Source organism: Papilio polytes, unplaced genomic scaffold (genome assembly GCF_000836215.1).
Source record: "Papilio polytes unplaced genomic scaffold, Ppol_1.0 DF821845.1, whole genome shotgun sequence".
Classification (NCBI taxonomy): Eukaryota; Metazoa; Arthropoda; class Insecta; order Lepidoptera; family Papilionidae; genus Papilio; species Papilio polytes.
In genome coordinates this window covers 5654747-5676415 of record NW_013527359.1, presented here as the reverse complement: position 1 = coordinate 5676415, position 21669 = coordinate 5654747, and the positions used below count along the sequence as shown (strand labels likewise).

Here is a 21669-nt window from a genome sequence, read left to right as displayed (position 1 = left end):
AAACAGGTAAATTAAGGTTTTTTTTAGTGTGGACTGTACAAGAAATAAAACATTTTTGATGAAACAAGACTTTTATTTATAACTAGCTGTTCCCGTGCGGTTTCCTCTGCCTTGAATTCTAGAAAAAAAATATTTTATTGTGTAAACGTCAAAATTCAAATGCACAAATGACAGCGAAGCCCTTTGACGTTGGATAACAATTACCGTTACCATAGCAACCTTAAGTGATGTCAGCTTGTAGTTTTTGTTCCCTTTCCCACATGAAGATTATTTTTCAATTTATTTGTCCCTTAAGTTTAATAGCGTGAAAATTATAGCCTAAAGCGTGTCGTAAGTGTAGGGCTTTTTATTAAAGAAAGAATTATTCAAAAATATGCTGTGATTGCTGACATCTTACGCCACATTCGCTTTATTTATTATTTTAGTATAGAAGTAATGTAATCGTATATTAAAATAATGATCGTATATTAAAATAATGAATGTCCCACGGTAACCGTAACTATTTCCGGGATGAAAAGTAGCCTATGTGTTCTTCCAGACTACGCTATAACCCTGTGTCAAATTTCATGGAGATCCGTTCAGCCGTTTAGGCTACAAACTAAACAAACATCCATCTAAACTTTTGCATTTATGTTAGTAAGATTAGTAAGATGGTTTTAACAACTGGAACCGATGTTACAAAACATTTATTGGGAATGATTTGCCTTTGCGAATTCGACTTCAGTTTAGCCAAGCCCTTTTTTTTTAATTTTTATTTGTACGTTTAGCAACTTTATTGGCTGTATACGTTTAAGTGGAAAAAAGAAAATAATAGTTATAAGTTATAAGTTAAAAACGTAAAACTATTTTTTTTCTGTTAAAACTTTTAATGAAAAGTAAATGTGAGAGTTCTAGGGTTTTTATAGATACTTTAAATAAAAGAATTTAATATTTTTCAATACATTTATTATTATTTAACAATGTTCACATTGTAAATTACAATTTAAGACTTGTCCGCAATGTCCTTGAGGACTTTCTCTACTTTCTCTTCCAAATCTGAAAAAAGAAAATGTAGATTTAGTTAAAATTTTAAAACAATTTGTAATATTCCTCCTTGGTATATTTTGCTTCATTCTTCTCGACTTTATAGTATTACTAACTTTCGCCCGTGACTTCGTCTGCGTGGAATTAATAAAGCAGTGAGTAGCCTATGTGTTCTCCCAGAGTTTCCTCCACATCTATACCGAATTATATCGAAATTCATTCAGCAGTAACAAATATCCATCCATCTAAACTTTCGCATTTATAATATTAGTAAGATTTGTTCAATTACATTGATATTACGTACCTTTCAATGCTTTCTCTACTTCATCTGTCAATTTTCCAGCAGCTGAAATAAATTAATAATACTTTTAATGATAAACGAATTCAATAATGATTTTACAACCAGCTCCTCTAGACAAAGTGACTCGATTAGCGATGTCGCTTGCAGAATCGTCAAAATGCATAGAATGAATACGTGACAAGCACGCGACTTAACCCTTAAATGCATGATTTTTTATTTAATTATAAAATCAATATTTCGGTATAGGCTTTGAGTCACAGATTAAGGTAAAAATAATAAAAAAAAGTCATGGTTTCATTAAAAACTATAATTTTGTTCGTAGACTTTTGGCAACAATATGCATTTAAGGGTTAACACATGTTATTGTGAATTCCATACATTTTAGACTTTTCGATCAACGTAAGCGATAATCGAATTTAACTTTGTCTAAAGGGGGCAGTTCTCTATTTTATAAGATCAAAGGTTTATACAACAATACCCAATTATTACGTGTTTGTTTTAATTCGTAATCCATTGGACGCTATTGCCATGGCAACGGTTAATTATTGTTTAATTAATTCTTTTATGGTGTAGTACTTACCAGCAATCGCCGCTCTGACTTCTTTGATAGCGGCCTTTGCGTCCTCTATTTAAAGAAAAAAAAATAATTTAAATAAAACATACAGATGTTTTGAGTAATTCCTTCTTTTGGAAAGTCGGTCAAAAAGGTTATTGCCATAATAGTAACTCATTAAAAGAAATATATTACCTGCAGCTTTAGAAGCGAGCTTCTTAGCTGTGAAATTAAAATAAAACAATTACAACAAAATTACTTATTACAAATTAATAGCTTACAAATAAACGATGTATAAAAAACTAAATAGTAAACTAGTCAGTTTATATTCATAAACAACATTTGTACTAGAACTCGAAGTGTTATGACTTATACTCGGTAAAATTCAACACTGTAACATATCAGGTTCAACCAGACATTTAAAAAATGTACAGTCTAGATAGGGAACATTTTTCACCGCTAACTTTTTGAAAGGTACCATGTTGTCAAGTTTAGTTCCACCTCTAGTCTTGTAATGACGTTAAAAGAACATTTTACAAAACTATAATAAGCTCCATCTTTTGTTGTAAAATAAACTAAATAGTGTCAGAAAAATGTAAACATTAAAATATGATTTAGTGACATCTATTGACAAAATTTAGATACAACATTGACATTTGTTTTGAGAACCTAGTAATAGATGGCGTTAGTGGATGAAAAATGTCAACTGAACTATCAATATGCTTCCCCTGAAAAATTATTCAATGTCTGGGTTTAATGAACATAGTTTTATCTGAGAAGTTCAAATGTTCAGTTAGAACTGATCCTTTAAAATAAGTTACTAACCAGCCTTCTCTATCTTGTCCTTAGCATCTTCAAGAGTCTTTTCTGTAAATAAAAATATATACAAATGTACAATTCTGTTAAAAAAGACTTGTAGTCTTGTTAAGTTTGATAGCTAACTTACCAATTTTCTTAGCCAATTCCTCAAGTTTCTTTACAATGTCGGCTGAAAATAAAGAAAATTTAATATACCCGATTTTTTATTCATAGACAAACTATAATTAAGACTAGAAGTAGTAAATTCCAACATTTAAAATGTTTTATTTAATTTAATGACTCGATTTGATTTTGTCTTTAATTATTATTTAGGGCCTATCGCACTAAAATTGTAAATTGATAAAAATCGAACGTGTAAAATATGTGATGGAAATATCGGATTGTGTCCCCTTATTTGACAGTGGCGTCATTTTAAGCTGAGCCTCTATCAGGCAGTGGCGGACAGGTCCTTAGTTTTTAAAACTTACTCGTGTCACGTTTCTTGGACCCGTGGGCAGCTGTTGCTTGTGCGGGGCTGAAGGCTGCGCAGGCCATCTAAGAAAACAATTTAAATTTTAGGTTACTATTTTATAAGAGCGCCATCTATTGGTGCAAAAAAACAATTTTGTGTTTACAAGAGAAATATTTAAATTTATGCTAAAATTTGTAATTCAAGAAAATAAATTATTGTATCATTAAGTCTTTTGCATTATAATAATTATAAAGTAAGAAAAAACTTACCAACACAACAACGGCAGCGACAATCAAGTTAAGTTTCGACATTTTAACTAATTGGAATTTATTTATTTTAATAAATAAAGTTGTAGCGAATGCTTTGAAACACTTCAACTGTTAAAACTATACTTTTGATTGAAATATTTTCTGTATTTATATAAAAATAAAGTCATTAAAACTGATATAAAAAATACGTAAATCACGACAAAACTGTATCAAATCAAAATCGTGACCATTAAAAAAAAATGATGGAGACGACGAGTCAATGGGGACATAAACCACAAAGTATTAAGAATAAATGTGGATGGCTACAAAGGAAGAGGAAGACTGAAGAAAGTATGGATTGTGTGAGGATATGCTTAAGAAAGGAGTGGATTCAGATATGGCTGATAGAGATGTATGGAAGAGCACATACTGTGCCGACCCGATAAGGGATAAGGGCAAGTAGATGATAAGCATTAAAAAAATCTATACTTACTATGAATAAAACTAATTGTTCCTTCGGCTTCGAGATAGTTTGTTTGTCAGTTGGAATAACAAAAAACTCTACCTTACTACCTTCATAATCGGTGGAGTAATTTAGATTATTCAAAACAAACGCGAACTTACATAGAAATAATTTAATAATACCGACATTCCAATTTCATTTATACATATTATTCATTATACTAGTGGTTGTTAAAAATGACAAAATTGTGAGTTATTATTATTTACGTAGGAGCCATATTCTTGATATTCTATAACTGTGCTGTACAAAACGGGTTCGTGCGCGGCACAACCTACCCTTAGACTACGCATGAAGGGCATAATTAAAAAGGGGATGATGGAGGAGGTACTTACCCTTGCCGTTACCCTGCAGGTACCTGGTCGTTCGGTGTCAATCGAGTCAAGTCTGACACCAGTAATTCTGCCTTGTGCATCGTTATTAAACGCGAAACCGAAAAAAGAAACCCCATTTGCTAATAAACCTAATGTCGGACAAGTAGCCACTTCCTATGAACTTTGAACTTGAACTAACAGACTCGCTTTGCTTGCACACGACCCTCTCTCAACTCTCCGCAGCTCCGCGCTAGAGAGCGTATCTACCCACTTGGAGAATAAAATTGCCGGTTACCCGCATTAACGCGACTCGAGAAATTCAAACTATATGTTTTAAAATATACAGAAATTGTTTAATTTGAATTGTTTTATTTATAACATCCATACAATAAATTACATTAGTTATAATAAAATATTTATGTTTACAAAAATGTTGTTACTGTTCATTTGAATCTTTTTTGTCTGGATCCTTGTCATTTGGTTTTTTGTCGTCATCGCATTTAGGTTGAGGTGTCGTCGTACATTTTGATTTACCCAATAAACCTGTTTAAACAAGAAAAAATACTTATCTATATTATAAATGCAACATTTTAGATGGATGATTGTTAGTTTGTAGCCTAAACGGCTGAACGGATCTCGATGAAATTTGGTACAGATGTAGAGGATAGTCTGGAAGAACACATAGGTTACTCACTTTTGTTTTTTTTTATAATACTACTATATTATTTATGTCCCTTACGACACAAGATTGGTCTAGTATATATGTGGATGTTGGTAGTTTCGGAAAACGATTTGACAAGTAAGAGATAATGTATGATAGGACAGTGTAGTTATAAATATAATAATTTACTTTTGAAGTAAATTATTATATTTTTGTTTACTACCCAGTGAATCATTATTATAAGGTGGACATATGTTTAACAGTGGTAGTGCCCGCTTTAACATCTTAGCACTGTAAGGCCGGCACGCCCCCATTATTACCACGACCACACAGAAGACAGGCGTGAAATGGAAGCAATACCGTGTTTTGTCTGATGAGTGTGGTGCTAGAGGCCTAATTTAAGTCCCGTTCTTTTTACCACCCTTTTCTTATGAGAGGATGGGAAGGGGATGTGGATTTGACGATGGAGGAGATGCATAGGAAGAGGAAATATCCTCTTTATGTGGGTCTCTTCCTCCGTCGGATAAGGGTAGGCGACGCATCTGCATTTGTAGATGTCTATGGGCAGCGGTCGCTTCGCCATTTTGGCGGATTCAGGTGGCCGCTTACTCGTTTGCCATCTTATGTTATAAAAAAAAATATGTTTTAACAGAGTAAAAATATTTCGTAGTTCGGAAAGTCGTCATGAAATCGAACCAAAAACACTAACCAACAGTTAACGTAATTGGGAAACCGCCTATTAGACATGTGCGAACAAAGATTATACCATTTACCTTCTAAAAGTGCGGACACCGTAGGAGCTGAAACAAACAATTTAACGTTACAATTGACTAGCTGTTGCTCGCGACTTCGTCCGCGTAGTAAATGTAGTCTATGTTATTCACAGATAAATTACCTTTCTAATGGTAAAGGAATTTTTAAAATCAGCCTAACAGTTTTTGCGTGAATCAAATACATACTAAAATCCAAAAATACAATTTTTTCCACTTAATAATAGTATAGATGACATAATTACATGATTGATTGAAAATAAAACTTCTAGGTTATGTTTTATCTACTTACTTACTAATATTATAAAGACGAAAGATTTGTATGTATTGAAATAACTCAAAAACTACTGGGCCGATTTTAAAAATTCTTTCACCATTACAGAGGTAATTTATCTGTGAGTAACATAGGCTACATTTTGTATTATTTTCAAAATTTTACGCGGGCGAAGTCGCAAATAACGTTTTTATTATATAAACTTTCTCCGAAAATAAAAATTTAAAAAATAAAAAATAAAAATTTCTCCGAAAATAAAACTATAATTATTTCAAAAATAAACTCACCTGGCTTTGAATGAACGATAACGAAAGTCTGAAAAAAGAATTAGTTCTTTTAACAATAATACATTTTTGTAGTATTAATACGAAATAGATATTTTCGATGTTTTCTAGTATTTGTTAATGTTGTAATGTTTCGAATAGATTGATTGATTATTATTATTAACACTCATATATCTTTATTTATATATAATACATTTGACAAGATTTGATATAAAAATAAAATAAAATGTATTATATAAAAAATAGAGCACCACCGGCTGCGGAATCCGATGACTCAAGCAACCAGTGGTCAGGACAGACAGGAACCTCCTCACTATGCGTGCGGTTTCTAAAATAACCGCCTTTTGAATGGGACCCTTAATCCAACTGTCTAGCGAGAACTTGAGGTGTTGGTCGAAGCTCTTCGCTAACCCGTGTACCGAAACGACTATCGGAATAATGGTAGTCGATTTCATACGCCACGTGGCGGTAACCTCGTGAGCCAAATCCAAATATTTTAATAGTTTTTCATTTTCGGCTTTCACGAGATTCTCGTCATGTGGGATAGTGATATCGACTAACATTACACAACTCTCAGACCGATCTATTATTACTAAATCAGGTCTATTGGCAGCAATAGTCCTGTCCGTAATAATAGATCGATCCCAGTAGAGCGTGATACGGCTATTTTCCAGAACTGGTGAAGCTATTATTAATAATAATTATAATTAAAATAATAACTTACTATTAAAATGAATACAAGAAACATTTTCTTCATCTTTTCTGTTAGTTGAAGTTAAATTTTTCATATAAAACATAAGTAAAAGCCTTTTATATACAAATAATACAATTGAACAAACAGATGTACAAACATTCAATTATATTAAAGTTCGATTATTGTTTAAAAAAATGTAAATATTTGTTATATTTGTTAAATGAATCTTCACTTGGCTTACATTTTAAACCAGCTGTTGACCGCGACTTCGACCTTTGAATTGTACATATAATAAAACTAGCTATCGACCGCGACTCCGTCCGCGTGGAATTAAAAAAAAATAAAGTAAGTAGCCTATGTGTTCTTCCAGACTATCCTCTATATCTATACCAAATTTCATCGCGATCCGTTCAGCTGTTTAGACTACAAACTCTAACTAACATCCATCCATCCATCTAAACTTTCACATCTTACTAATATTTTAAATGCGAAAGTTTAGATGGATGGATGGATGGATGGATGGATGGATGGATGGATAGATGGATGGATGGATGGATGTTTGTTAGCGTTTGTAGCCTAAACGGCTGAACGGATCTCCATGAAATTTGACACAGGGTTATAGCGTAGTCTGGAAGAACACATAGGCTACTTTTATCCTGGGAATAGTTACGGTTCCCGTGGGATTCATTAATTTAGTTTTATAATGTTTATTCGATTATTCTGCAACGGTTCAAAATATATTATTGAAATTTGTCACAGATATAAAACAAAGTGTGGAGTACACATGGGATAAGGTTCATCCCCGAGAAATGTCTAGTTCCTGAGGGATACGAAGCGTTTTGTGATTTATATAGTAAGTATGTTTTCTAATACCACGCGGACGAAGTTGCGGGCAACAGCTCGTTTATAAAATTAGTATGATTGGAGTGTCTGTTTGTAATATCAAAAGAAATATTCCAGATTTCGAGGTGTATTTGCGTTGCTGATAACGAAAATCGCATTTCAAAAATGTTTGTCTGTATGTCCGCAAGCCGCGTTTGTTCCGGGTAATCTCCGAAACGGCTGGGCCGATTTCGTCCGGACCTTCACTGAAGGGTAGCTGACATAGACGGCCATATTATAGACTACTTTTTTATCTTAATATTGCGTGGACGTATGCAACAATGAGTCGCGGGCAGCAGCTAATATAAATAATAATTATTATTATGTTTGTCTGCGTAACCTTGCTTATTATTTAATTGGTTAAAGGGTTAACTATTCTTTTAACGCATCAATAGTTGTTTGTTCAACTGCAGTGAACTGCTTTGTTAATTATTAGTATAAAACGTTTGAATAATACTGAGTTACCAAGTAGCAAATTACCCTTTGCAAAATGTGGCAACCCGTAGTTGTTCTACTGTTAATGGTGAGATTAAATTTTAATTAAATTATACTTATAATCATCATAACCAACTCACTAAACATCCCCACTAAGGGGGAGCCTTTTTTTGCCCCAGGGGAATACTTAATACGTCCCCAGTTATGTGGGATTCTCCTCTTGCGAGGCATACCTACTGAACCCCTCGGTTCCTCCAACGCATTGCCTGGGGCCACGAGCACGCTTAGCTATAGGGGGGGGGGAGCCTACTCTACATTCTCTTAATGCGTTTGCTCTCCACTAATTCGCCAAATTCTAGTTCACTTCAACGTAAGTACTTCCACTTCAGATCTGTCTGTAGGGTCTGTCTACAGAGGGTCCGCAGAGTGTATGCTCCTTTCATACATCTCTATCAGCAGTCATATCTGAATCCACTGCTTAAGCATATCCTTTTTCATACAATCCATCCATAGTTACTTCGGTCTTGTTCTTCTTAACTTAGCCTAACATAATACTTAACCTCGTAATTAAAACTTGTCATCTCCTAATGTTTGTTTTCATAAAGTAATATTATTTTCAGACTTCTCTAAACATCGTTCACTCAAATGATATCTGTGAGAGTTACGAAGACCTCGAAGAAGAATTTGGTTATTCATCAAGTAGCTCTAAAAGCGAATCCTCAAGTTTCTCTACAAGCGAAAATGATGCTTACGAACAAAGCTACTCTGGAGGGGACTTAGGCAGTTCAGCAAATAGCTATTCAAGTTCCCAAAGTAACAGTTTCTCAAGCCAGAGTAGTCAATCAGAACAGTATTCTGAGAGCCAAAACTATAAACATGCAAGGAATATTGGTACAGGATCTAGTTATTTAAACATAGGCTACACTAATCCAACCGGAAGTAGGTTAGGTATTTTTGCAGGTAAATCTGAAAGTGACACTGAAAGTACTGAAGATAATGGAACATACGGGGGAAGCAGCTCAGGAAGTGGCTCATCTGGCTCCGCTAGTACTAACAAGGGTAACTCGAAAGCTGCCAGCAATTCAGACAGCTACTCTAGTTCTTACGTCTCAAGCAACAAAGGTCGCAATTACGCAGGCAGCTATTCTGGCGGCAACTCTAAAGGTACTGCAAGTTCAGATAAGGGCGGGGCTAATGCAGAAAGTGATTCAGACAGCTACTCCGGCAGTTATGCGGAAACCGGAGATAAGGGCAGTAGCGCGGGAAGCAGCTCAGGAAGTAGCTCATCCGGCTCCGCTAGTACTAACAAGGGTAACTCGAAAGCTGCCAGCAATTCAGACAGCTACTCTAGTTCTTACGTCTCAAGCAACAAAGGTAGCCATTACGCGGCAAGTAAATCTGCAAGTTCTTCAAATTCTTATAGTCAGTCTGATAATTTTGCTCATGTTAAAAAGGGCAAGCATAGTAAACGTAGGTCAAGGGGTAAAGGTCATTGTAAACACCATAAAGGGTATAAACGGCGCCACAATAAAGCGGTTAGCAAGTCTTCAAGCAAGTCTCAAGTACATTCCAAGGGAAATAAGAAAGGGTCACACAAAGGTCATTGTTAAATGCATGTATTTGATTTGTTAACAAATCTGTTCTATTATTTTTTAAGTATATTTTAGACCTGCATTTAGTAAACACTAGATATGTCATTTGATTTAATTTTTTTTTTCATTAGAACGGTATCTTGTAAAGTTTACACTTGTTGATTAAATTATCGAAAAAGTAAGTACTTAGTTATGTTTTCTTTATTGTATTAGTACTTTGCTGTTATCAATATTATTCCTGTATTTTTGGTCAATAAAAATTATTTGTATATAAAACGTTTTCATTTAATTATTTACTTAACTAGTTCTTAAAACAACACGGAATTTTTGACAGACTTCCAAAAAGAAGGAGGTACTCAATTCGTCTTTTTTTTTTTATTTGGCATATTTGGAGATTTTGAAAAAAAGCCCTACATTTGCGTCACGCTTTAGCCTATATATTTTAACGCCATTAAACTTAGGGGGTAAACATTATGGATAAAAATCCTAATGTGGGAAAGAGACCATAAGTTGCTGCCAACATCAAGAAAGCAAGATTGCCAAGGTTGTCATGTCATGTCATGTTGACATTTGTAATTAATAATTTGACAAATGTAAATAAAATAAAATTTTCATAATTTCATGCGGATGAAGTCGCACGGGAACAGCTAATTAGCATATATTAACATACACTACTCGATGTCTACTTGTGCAACTAAACAGTTGAATTGGCTGACAAACAATCGACAATCGCACATTATCTGTTTCAAGCCTATGTTAATAAATTAGGAAATAAACCATTTACAGCAAAGTGTTCGCTAACTGATCAGTTTAGCTTGAAACATCAAAGATCTCACTTGTATTGATGCCGTTAAACAAATTACTTTGATATTTTCGTTCATGTTCCAGTGTGACCATACACAAACTAATCGTAGGACAGTCTTATTTATTTGGTCTGTCCTTATTCATTTTTTAATTACGAGTTTCCGTTTTTCAAATCTGTTTAATTAATGGTGAACTAAAGTTTCCATTTATTTTATCACTAGCTTTCGCCAGCGATTCCGTCTACGTGGAATTAAAAAAAAAGATAAGTGAGTAGGTTATGTGTTCTTCCAGACTATCCTCTAAATCTATACAAAATGCAAAAGTTGAGATGGATGGATGTTTGTAAAAGTTTGTAGCCTACAAGGCGGAACGGATCTCGATAAAATTTGGCATAGATGTAGAGCACAGTCTGGAAGAACACGTGGGCTACTTGCTTTTGTTTTTTTTTCAAGCGGACGGAGTCACGGGCGAAAGCTAATAATAAAGTTCATTCATAAAAATATACTAACTAGCCTATGTGATCTTCCAGATAATGTTCTACATCTCTGTTAAATTTCATCCAGGTTCATAAACATCCATCCATTTTCATTATAATAAAAGTATGATTTTTTCCAATATCCAGGAATATCCTCGTAAATCTTTTTAGCATGGTGTCAGTACAAGTCGCGAGCCATCCTCAACACATGGCCCTGCGTCTGGTTCTAACGGAAACTCGTAATAAACTCACCGAATTAGATATACAACCTGCGCACACGGACAGAAATAGATACACTGTTTTTATATATGGAGTAAGGAGCGGCAGCATATAAATTAACTTACCTAAATTGTGGGCGTGCGTTTGTCGGAGATAATGAAATAACAATCGCGTAATATCAGAAACACATTCCTTCAATCGTTGGTGAAAACTGCATAACACTATTTAACCGGATTGCAAAGATTTACAGAGATTACTCGATTGACTTTGTACACAACCAAAGGGCATCATTCCACCATTTAATGACAACTGTCATCTGTCATTCGTGCCTTGACATCATGCGATGCACATTCAGCCAGTACTCAAAATTATTAACGGCCAGTTATTTTAATCGTTCAAATATTACAAACATTTACTTCTAGATTTATTTAAAGTAGAAAATCTTTTTTTTTTTATTTAGTTGTCAAATGATAGAAGGATCTTTACAATAAAACGAAAACATTACTTTTAAATATTCATTTCTTGCATATTTTATTTACAATAATAATTATTTTATTAAATGTTACAATATCAGTTTTTGGCGCCAATAACACGAAATATGCATTTTTAAATTATATTAATATACAGTTCTTACTTTGGTTAAAATAAATTATTGGCGCCATATTTTTTGACACTTGACGTTTAGATAAATTTTAACACTGACCTCTACAAATGGGCAAACTATAGTTTTGTTCGTTTGATTTTCGCCATTTCAGCGCTGATTGTTGCGGTTTCTCGCGATCTCTTAACAAATATAATTAAACCGAAGGGCTCTAACAGTTTAAATTAATAATATTGATAGATTTAACTGTAATTAACATCAAATAAAGAGTTCAAATCGAAATTTTAGGAAAGGGAAATGTCCTCTTTATGTGCATCTTCTCCGTCAATTAGGGTAGGTAACGCATCTGCAATTGCGGGTGTTTATAAGCAGCTCGCTTTCCATTTCAGTGGATTCAGGTGACCGCTTGCTCATTTGCCACCTCATATAATAAAAAAAAATTAAGCAAAACTGGTCATTTCCAAATAATCGCCAATCTATTTATATATATCTATGCTTTTTAATTATAAACACTAAGAAGGTCGTTACATTTTCGATTAAGCATTAAGTGGGACGATATTTTATCTATAAAAGCATACTTAATATAATTAGAAGATTAAAACATGTGCAAGATATCGAATCCACGTGTTGTCATAACAGTGAAGTATTTTAATGAATTATTTTTAATGGCAATCTCTTATCGATTATTTTGAGTGTACTATTATTTAAATATTCAAATAGACTAGAATTATCAAATGCTATCTGTTGCTAGCGACTTCTTCCGCCTACATAACCTACGTTAATGATAACGTAGCTTTTAATTGTGATTTTCTAAACCCAATAGTTTTTGAGTTATTTCAATACATACAAAAATACAAATCTCTTTTTAATATTATGTTTTAAGAGTGCATTAAGATATCACTTAGAATAGAACATTTTTTTTAGCGTTTATATAGTTAATTTCTAGATAAACAACATTATTAGATATTCCGTAAACTTGAAACTTGGAAGTGGTAGTATTAGGTACCAAATGATGGAAGTTCGTATCCTGTCTATAAGTTGACGGTCTTTGGTTACACAATAATATATTTTTAGTATAATACTTTGGTAATGTTAGGTACCAAATGATGGAAGTTCGTATCCTGTCTATAAGTTGACGGTCTTTGGTTACGCAATAATAAATTTCTAGTATAATACTTTGGTAATATTAGGTAACAAATTATGAAAGTTCGTGTAGTCCTGTCTATAAGTTGACGGTCTTTGGTTACGCAATAATAAATTTCTAGTATAATACTTTGGTAATATTAGGTACCAAATGATGGAAGTTCGTGTTGTCCTATCTATACATTGACGGTCTTTGGTTTCAAAATAATACTTTGCTTAGAACTAATACTTTATGTTATGAATTGAAACGATCGTTCTTTGGAATGGTGGTCTTGACTCACTCAGAGTTGTTTAAGTGAAGCCCTTAGTGTAGATTTGTTAGAAATCCACTGAAGTTAAACTGATATTTATATCACCAATTAAACTAATTCTTCTAGAATATTTAAGTCTGTAGATTTTGTTCGCTCTTCAATTCTAAAGCCCAGACGTGTTGGGGCCAGCCAGTTCTGCCTTTAGCCTTCTTTTCTACCAATGCACTGTTCTGAAACAAGATTTATATGTTAGAGTTTAAGAAAATTTTAGCAATTGGTATGAAAAAATTCTTACGATGAAGGAAAACATCGTGATGCACATATCGGCGGTGAAATTCAAAGATATGTGTGAAGTCAACCCGCAGTGCAGGTTGACTATGGCCTAGTCACCCTTACTTAGGGTTGGCTCCGAGCCCCTAAGTGGGGATGTATAGTGAGCTGGTGATGATGATGTAAAAATTGTAAAACATAAATATACCAAAAATTTAAAAATAAGATGTTTGTTTGTTAGAGTTTGCAGCCTAAACTGCTGAACGGATCTCGATGAAAATTAACATGTAGAGGATAGTCGGGAAGAACACATAGGCTTATGTTTATTTTAATTACACGCGGACGGAGTCGCAGACGAACGCTAGTAATAATATAACTAGTTAAATCATGCTTTTATGATTAAAAGTAAATAAATAAAATTAATCGATTAGATTCGTTAAAAATCGATTCATCAAAATCGTTTACATAATTACAATAGTGTTAAAATAGACATTTAAAATTAGAACGCTCAATGAACACGAATAATCTGTTACAAATAGAACTGGTGGGAAAGAAAACATAAAAAAAAAATTTTTTTCTTCATTCGTGTATCGAAACAGTCGGCGCATTGATTGCCAGCACGTGTATTCGAGTGGCTGAACAGAGTTCGAGCTTTTGCCTTTGACAAAAAACTGAACGGGCAAAAAACTTGCTCCTGTCCGATCGTTTTGACGTAACGCTTTTTTTTTATTTTACGCTACTTGACGGAAACGTATTTACGATCTACGTTCTAATCCAAACCTCATAGAAGAACCTCATACAAGACTAATTCAATTAAAAAGTTACCATTGAATAGACTCCGAAACTACAGAACCGAATTATAAAATTCTTTAGTCTTTCGCTTTGATTTCTATGAGCTTATATGGAGGTACACAACTCGATTCTTAGTCGTGCAACTAAACAGTTTGTCTGCAAAACAATCGACAATCGCAGTTGTGCTATAGTTTAGTAAATAGTGTGCCCGCTTTTAGGACGACAGCCCAGGACAATGTACAAATTAGGGCGTTACATCTCACGTATACCTGACTCTCAAGGCATAAAAAGGCCGTTGTGAAAACCGCCCAGGGCGTTTCGCTAAAACAGGCACTAAAGGTATTTAGGTTACTACCTGAATTTTTGTTTATATGATACCCGTGCTGTTTAACATCAGATGCTTGCTGTTTACAACATAATAATTTACGACTACACGCCGGGTTTTTTTTCTCGTTTTACAGGAAATTTCCTGTTACAACGGTTTTATTTGTAAATACGTGATCGAGTGATACGTGAATGGTTTTTTTAACAAAACTCCTGGCTGACAACCTCCAGTGACGTTAAAAAAAATTAACAAACTAGACAAATGACTGGCTGAAGATTTTATCATCGACGAACGAGTAGTTATTAATTGAAAAAAATGAAAACGCCATTCCTTATTTCCAAAAACTGGCTGAATATAAAATAACCATTGACAACAGAGAAAATAAAAAGACATAACTAAATGACATTTCTCGTAAACACTAGCTGAAAAGAACACATCCTTAAGGAAATTAAATTTAAAAACATTCGAGGAATGAATTCCAAACACGAGTATATATATTTTATTTCCCGCCATTACTTTGTTAATAACTCAATAAATACGCGCTAATCTTGTACAGACGCTCGGCTAATGTAATCGCGGACGCCACATGGCCCCACCGGAATGTTCTAGATCAGGGGTCGAGAACATTTTTATAATCCACTCAAGGAAATTAAACAAATCTTTTCTGCGCAATACATTAATAAATCTGTAAACTTTTATTTAAAAAAAGGTATACTAGCTTCCGCCTGCCATGTATAATAAAAAAAAAGTAAGTAGCCTATTTTTTTCCAAACTATTCTTTCAACAACAACACCTTTTCAACAAGATCCGATCAGCAGTTTACGCTAAAAACTCTAAGAAACATCCATCTAAATTTTCACATTTACAATAATAAGAAGCAAGATCAGGATTCACTGATGAGAGTAGTGTTTTTCGGGCGTATTTATATTTTTATGTATGTAACATAAGAGTGGATTTGTATGTACGTATATCCATTGTGCATAAACAATAAATGTCATTCTCCAAAAGAAGAATTTTATAAATACTAACATCAAAGTATCTATATTTGCCATACTTTGGCTACAATTACATATACCGGACCAAATGTTTACAACCTCTCTCTTAGAAATTAACGTACGAAATGAAAGCAGTACTGCATACGATGAAATTGGATGAAAATTACGAAAAGTTCTCTTAGAATCTTGCGTCTTATTGGTCTTTGCTATCGCTTTTACAGTTCTATGAAAGGATTCTTGACGTCGGGGGTAACAAAAATAAGTGAGTAGGCCATATTCAAGATTTGTCGTAATTTTCTTTTTTTTATAACATAAGGTGGCAAACGAGCAAGTGGCCACCTGAATCCGCCAAACTGGCGAAGTAACCGCTGCCCATAGACATCCGCAATTGCGGATGCGTTGCCTACCCTTCATTGACGGAGGAAGAGCTGCACATAAAGAGGATATTTCCCCTTGGTATGCGTCTCCTGCACCGTCAAATCCATTATAAAAAAAAGGCTGGGGAAGGAAATGGGTCTAAAGTTGGGCCTCCGGCACCACACTCATCAGACGAAACGCGGATTTTCTCTCAATTCACGCGTGTCTTCTATGTGGTCGTGGTATTATTGGGGGCGAGCCGGCCCTGCAGTGCTAAGATGTTAAAGCGGGCTCTATCACTGTAATTAGCACTTAACAGATGTATTTAAATTTCTTCACAGTTGAGACATAACGATGTTTTCCTTCACCGTAAGAAGGTCTTATAAATGTATAATTACGGATCGCAACACCGATGGTGTTACATTTACCCCCTATGTTTAATAGCGTGAAAATATATACTCTAAAGCGTGTTAAGTGTAGGCCTTTTTTATTATAGAAAGAATTATTCAAAAATATGCTGCGATTGCTGATATCCTACGCCATGAAGTAGTGTGTTTTTTTATATAATATGAGGTGGCAAAAGAGCAAGCAGCGAGAATCCACCGAAATGGAAAGCGACCACTGCCCATAGATATCCGCAATTGCAGAGGAGGAGACACACATTAAGAGAAGATTTCCCCTTCCTACGCGCCTCCTCCGCCTACAAATCCACTCTTCCTTCCTTGTCATCCATTCTTCTTAAGAAAAGGGTGTAAAGGGACAAAATTAGTAGCCCATGTGTTCTTCCAGACTATCCTCTACATCTATACCAAAATTTCATCGAGATCCGTTCAGCAGTTTAGGCTACAAACTCTAACAAACATCCATCTAAACTTTCGCATTTATAATATTAGTAAGAAGTAGTTATAGATTTATTTTAAGATATTGTAACGGTAGCTAATGTCCAAGTGGGTATCCATTAGTGAAGTTCTCAAGGGAAAATGATGTTATCTGTATTGCATGAGACTGGCGCCCGCTGTATCTCAAGTGTACTGCATTTGTTACTCAAGTATTCAATATCTCATGACGTAAAGAGTTACATCTATATCCATCTATACTATTATAATAAAGCGTAAACACACACTTCTTTGTTGCCTAAGATATCAGCAATTACAGCATATTTTTGAATAAATCTTTTTTTAATAAAAAGCCCTACACTTACGTCACGCTTTAGGCTATATCTTTTTACGTCATTAAACTTAGAGAGTAAATATTTTGGATATAAACTCTAATGTGGGAAAGAGACCATAAGTTGCTGCCAACATCAAGGAAGCAAGATTGCCAAGTTTTGTCATGATATGTCATTTTGACATTTGCAATTGACAATTTTATGTTGATGAAATCGCACGGGAACAGGTAGTTTATACAGATAACTGTTGCTGGTGACTTTGCCTGCGTGATATTAAAAAATAACAAAAAATATAGCCTATGTTACTCACTGATAACGTAGCTATTTAACTGTGAAAGAATTTTTTATATCAGCCCAGTAGTTTTTGAGTTATTTCAATACATAAAGAAATCCAAAAATACAAATCTTTCCTCTTTATAATATTAGTATATAAAATTGAAGTGTCTGTTTGTAACATTAAAAGAAATATTCCATATTTCGAAAAGGTTTATTTGCGTTGCTGATAACGAAAATCGCATTTGAAAAATGTTTGTCTGTCTGTCCGCAAGCCGCGTTTGTTCCGGGTAATCTCCGAAACGGCTGGGCCGATTTCGTCCGGACCTTCACTGGAGGGTAGCTGACTGACGGGCATATTATAGGCTACTTTTTAATCTTAACTCAAAGCAATATAGTGTTTATTACCTGTGTGTTAGGGTCTGTAGTTCTTCTTCTCGGTGGTGTATGGTGTAACTCAGCTCTGAAGCCGCCAGCCGGCTCGCCGTCGGTTTCCAGAACTTTCAGTAAATATGAAATGTATGAAGTCGCTAGTCGTAATGTTTTTATCTGTTGGAAGGTATTATATTTAGGAAATAAAAGAAAAAAACCCAAAAAAACAACTTATTAACTGTACATATGACACTTAAAAGAACCTGTAAATGACATCTCAAGCGTAAAAATCGGTTCAGTCGTTTAGGTTACAAGAATATCTTGTAATTTGTAATTGAATTCAACAATACAAGAAAATAAGAAGCCCAACCCTTGTTTCAAATATCATAGAGTAAAGGAATAAAACAGACAAAACTTGAATAAGACAATAATCGTCATAGATTAGACAGAAAACAGAGAATATAAGATGTTGACGTATCGAAATGTTCGATTTTCGTTCTATCATAGATTAGACAGAAAATAGAAGCGTCTAGATTTTAGGGTATCACTGACCTTGGTCATCTTTGTATCGGGTAGGACGCTTGGTATACGATCCCTGAGGTTTGAGAACGCAGTGTTGATGCTCTGCGATCTCTTTCGCACCATCTGGTACAAGTACAAGTTGAAATGAGACAGCATATATTACAAAAGGACTTATTTAAACACGTATAGAACAATATAATTATGTAACGTAACGCTTATAAACCGAATTAATTTAACTGAAATCTTACTATTAATGCTAGGGGAGTAGGTTAAAACGCGTAAATTAAAATTGCCTATTCTAAAAAGATACTCTCTGTTGTTTTTGGGATTTTCACCATCGCAAACTTAGGTATAGTTCGTATTTTTTCATTCTTCTAAGGATTGTATAATAGGTAACAAGATCAAACAATTTAGATAAAAAAACCGCCCAGGACACCTAATAAAAAGCAAAGCTATAGGTTCCCGAATTCTTACGTAACATTTGTAGTCCCCCTCTAATCAAAAACAAGACGCAGCCGTAGTAATCTTAACCAGTACAGCTAGCACCGGAACTACCTTGTGTAACCTAAAATGCTTGGCCGATTTTGACAACTGAGATGTGACGTGTTCTAAAAATTGTCATAGAGTACAGCAAGTTGTAGTTTTTTTACCACTTACCTTAGACAGTTTCGTATCAGGCGGAACATTTGGTATACATTCTCTGAGATCGGTGAATGCAGTGTTAATGCTCTGCGTTCGTCTCCTCTCTTTCTTATTCGCTGTTGTCCTTCTCTTGACAACTCTTACGAAAGAAGAGGGAGTCGGTCGTTCGTAGCGGAGAGGAAGGGATTGCATTTCACATTCCAAACCTGCGTACAAGGAGTTTTTATAAATTTTTTCTCATAATAATGTATTTTTTTTTATCTCTCATGTACTCAAGATGACGTCAATAAATGACGTAATAACTATAACTCACTCACCAGGGTTATTAGGTGCAAAGCCGTGATGCATCACATTATGATGATAGGTATCGTAGGGCTCATTCCCTGCTATCTGCATATCCTCGTAACCTGTTAGGTATAAAACAATAAGAAGTCGAATCTTTGATCAATGTTAAGAAAGATTTCTAATCTATGACATGTTTCACATCAAAGAGTATTCTACATATAGATGGGACACTATTGAACTGTCTACAACTTATTAAAAATAACAAGAGATACTATGCAACGTAATTCAACCTAATCACATCTGTCTGGCCATTTAAAAAGCTTGTAGTGGTTTTGAAATTAAATAACAATCTAGAAGTCTTCAATTTTGAAGGAATTTATCCATAAACAAAAACAACTTTCTTACTTAACAATCTAAGTATCACTTACCATATCCTCTGCCGATATAATTATTAGTGTCATGGTAAACATCCTGGGTGTCATACTCGTGACTTTCTCCATTAGAGTTAGCCCAGTACACGCCGCCGTCCATAGGGCTACCTAATAACAATAGTACTACTTTATTACTTTGAACTGGTTAATATAAACATAGCAGGTCACATCATCTATTTCCTTATTCTCTAGATTCTTCTAGGGTTGTAACGGAAGCCATTTTAACGGAAGCGGATGCGGATACGGAGGCGAAGGGTTTTAACTCTGAGGAAGCGGAGGTCAATAATAAAATATTAATTGCAATTTATTAAAGAAATAAAAACTAAAACTACGTTACTTCAAAATACAGATTGGTACATAATTACAAGATACAGTTTATTATGCAAATATAATGTATAACAATTATAATTAGTTGACATCCCGCCCGCGCGGGCGTAAACGGTACCTAATCGCACCACTCACATTAAAGACGTAAATTAACCTCTGTTATAACTCCGCATAAGAAATAACAGAAGCGGAAGCGGATGCGGAGTTAATATTTCTTGCGAAAGTTCCACACTTGCGTCCTTTCGAAGATGCTCAAGGTCTGTCTCCTCTCTTTATAACTTACACCTTGCTATATTTTGTGCAGCGACACGAACGGTTTTTCGAACGAAGACATTAGATAACAGTACATACCTTGATGTGTAGGCTGGCAGTAGAAAGGTGGCTCGTATCTATCGAAGCCTTCGTCTGACGGTGACATGCTGCCGTAACTCGACATCGGACCTGGTTATTCGAGGAAATAAACTTTCAAGCAAGCGGATCAGAAGACGAGCCACAAAATGTAGACAATTTAAAAATGTTTCTGGCTTTTCTGTCAATTTACTAGTTGATTTTGGATTTTAAAATCCGATTACTGATTTAAAGTATTTTTAACTCCTTATACAATTAATAAATTTTATCGAAAAATTTAAAAAATATTGCCAAGTTACTTACTAATAACGTAGCTTTTTAATAGTGAAAGAATTTTTGAAATCGGTCCAATAGTTTTCGAGTTACTTCAATATAAACAATACATTTTTTTTGCCTTTTTATAATATTAGTAAAGATTTATTTCGGTATTATTACAGTGAAAATACTTTATCCTTTAAAAAAAGACAGAGACAATAAAAAATACGGATTGAATCCTTACAATTTGCTTTTAAATGCCGAATGTTTTTTGTGCTTTTTTCGATCGGCATTTTTTTTCCGAAAAAATTCCGAATTCGATTTTTAAAAAATTTAAAACATATCATGACCAAGTACATGTTTATGTTCCGTGTTCCACATTGTACTGTCAATATAAACATACGACTTGTCTGTCAGAACGTGTGCACCACGTGTTTCACAATATCTTATCATTGTAACATATAATATAATAAAATAATAACTAAGGTTTTAGGAGCAACAAAATTACCCTTGAAAGTAAAATTTAGTCAAATTAAAACACAACCCACTATATTTTTTTTATAATCAATCGAAAGAAACATTTTCATGCTTTTAAACAATAGTTATTACCAAAGATATTTCAGTTTGTCAGGTAAATATCTATACTAATATTATAAAGAGGAAAGTTTTGTATTTTTGTATGTATTGAAATAACTCAAAAAGTAATTGGCCGATTTCAAAAAATCTTATACCATTAAATAATTAAGATATCAATGAGTAACATATGCTATATTTTTTTAATTGTTTTTTAATTTCACGTGGAAGAAGTCGCAAGCAACAACTAATTTTCATTAAAATTGAAAATTGGTACAGTTCCATATCAATACTGTACCCGCTAATAATTTTAAAAATAATAATCTAGTTAAAACTTGAATAAACTAAAAAAAATATTGCCGTTAGGTAAAAAATTATTTTTCTTATTCTTTGCCAATATCATAACAGATTTAATTTTAT

At 34.1% G+C, this 21669-nt stretch overlaps 4 protein-coding genes across 7 annotated transcripts in view; all 4 read right to left on the bottom strand.

The window, feature by feature from the left end:
* Positions 1–951: 951 nt before the first annotated feature.
* Positions 952–11609, bottom strand: LOC106107883. Of its 2 annotated transcripts, XM_013288893.1 has the most exons (8): positions 11445–11609; positions 3164–3230; positions 2824–2865; positions 2703–2744; positions 2073–2099; positions 1905–1949; positions 1328–1369; positions 952–1035 (listed from the first exon to the last, which is right to left on the bottom strand). In XM_013288893.1, exons 2-8 carry the CDS (start codon positions 3228–3230, stop codon positions 983–985), a joined length of 318 nt encoding a protein of 105 aa, XP_013144347.1. In that variant the 5' UTR covers positions 11445–11609; the 3' UTR covers positions 952–982. The 2 variants fall into 2 exon arrangements, 1 of the variants encoding a protein (XP_013144347.1); XR_001225886.1 differs by lacking the exons at positions 952–1035; positions 1328–1369; positions 1905–1949; ... (2 more) ...; positions 2824–2865; positions 3164–3230 and adding exons at positions 4094–4772; positions 5664–5690; positions 6222–6249.
* Positions 11610–12296: 687 nt separating this feature from the next.
* LOC106108082 (heart- and neural crest derivatives-expressed protein 1-like) lies at positions 12297–18927 on the bottom strand. The gene is made up of 4 exons (XM_013289163.1): positions 18863–18927; positions 18419–18511; positions 17903–18043; positions 12297–13544 (listed from the first exon to the last, which is right to left on the bottom strand). Exons 2-4 carry the CDS (start codon positions 18509–18511, stop codon positions 13446–13448), a joined length of 333 nt encoding a protein of 110 aa, XP_013144617.1. The 5' UTR covers positions 18863–18927; the 3' UTR covers positions 12297–13445.
* Positions 18682–20509, bottom strand: LOC106107846. The gene is made up of 5 exons (XM_013288851.1): positions 20425–20509; positions 19744–19854; positions 19348–19437; positions 19046–19236; positions 18682–18762 (listed from the first exon to the last, which is right to left on the bottom strand). Exons 1-5 carry the CDS (start codon positions 20507–20509, stop codon positions 18682–18684), a joined length of 558 nt encoding a protein of 185 aa, XP_013144305.1.
* Positions 19832–21669, bottom strand: part of LOC106108079 (zinc finger protein 557-like) — a 32916-nt gene continuing 31078 nt past the window's right edge. Inside the window, exon 18 of one of the 3 annotated variants that reach the window (XM_013289161.1) lies at positions 19832–19854. The gene's annotated coding sequence lies outside the window, so the exon portion shown is untranslated. Of the gene's footprint in view, positions 19855–20427; positions 20515–21669 lie in introns of those variants that run through there. The other 2 variants (XM_013289160.1, XR_001225900.1) reach the window with 2 other exon arrangements.

Excerpts from the sequence above, each read along its gene's own strand:
- LOC106107883 (XM_013288893.1), bottom strand. The coding sequence starts at position 3,230 with ATGGCCTGCGCAGCCTTCAGCCCCGCACAAGCAACAGCTGCCCACGGG. Across the intron at positions 2,100-2,702 it reads GGACAAGATAGAGAAGGCTG|CTAAGAAGCTCGCTTCTAAA; the intron begins GTTAGTAACTTA and ends TTAATTTCACAG. Across the intron at positions 1,950-2,072 it reads GCTCGCTTCTAAAGCTGCAG|AGGACGCAAAGGCCGCTATC; the intron begins GTAATATATTTC and ends TTCTTTAAATAG.
- LOC106108082 (XM_013289163.1), bottom strand. The coding sequence starts at position 18,511 with ATGGTGCGAAAGAGATCGCAGAGCATCAACACTGCGTTCTCAAACCTC. Across the intron at positions 18,044-18,418 it reads CCGATACAAAGATGACCAAG|ATAAAAACATTACGACTAGC; the intron begins GTCAGTGATACC and ends ACCTTCCAACAG. Across the intron at positions 13,545-17,902 it reads CTACAGACCCTAACACACAG|AACAGTGCATTGGTAGAAAA; the intron begins GTAATAAACACT and ends ATCTTGTTTCAG.
- LOC106107846 (XM_013288851.1), bottom strand. The coding sequence starts at position 20,509 with ATGTCGAGTTACGGCAGCATGTCACCGTCAGACGAAGGCTTCGATAGA. Across the intron at positions 19,855-20,424 it reads CTGCCAGCCTACACATCAAG|GTAGCCCTATGGACGGCGGC; the intron begins GTATGTACTGTT and ends TATTGTTATTAG. Across the intron at positions 18,763-19,045 it reads CTGATACGAAACTGTCTAAG|AAGAATGAAAAAATACGAAC; the intron begins GTAAGTGGTAAA and ends TACAATCCTTAG.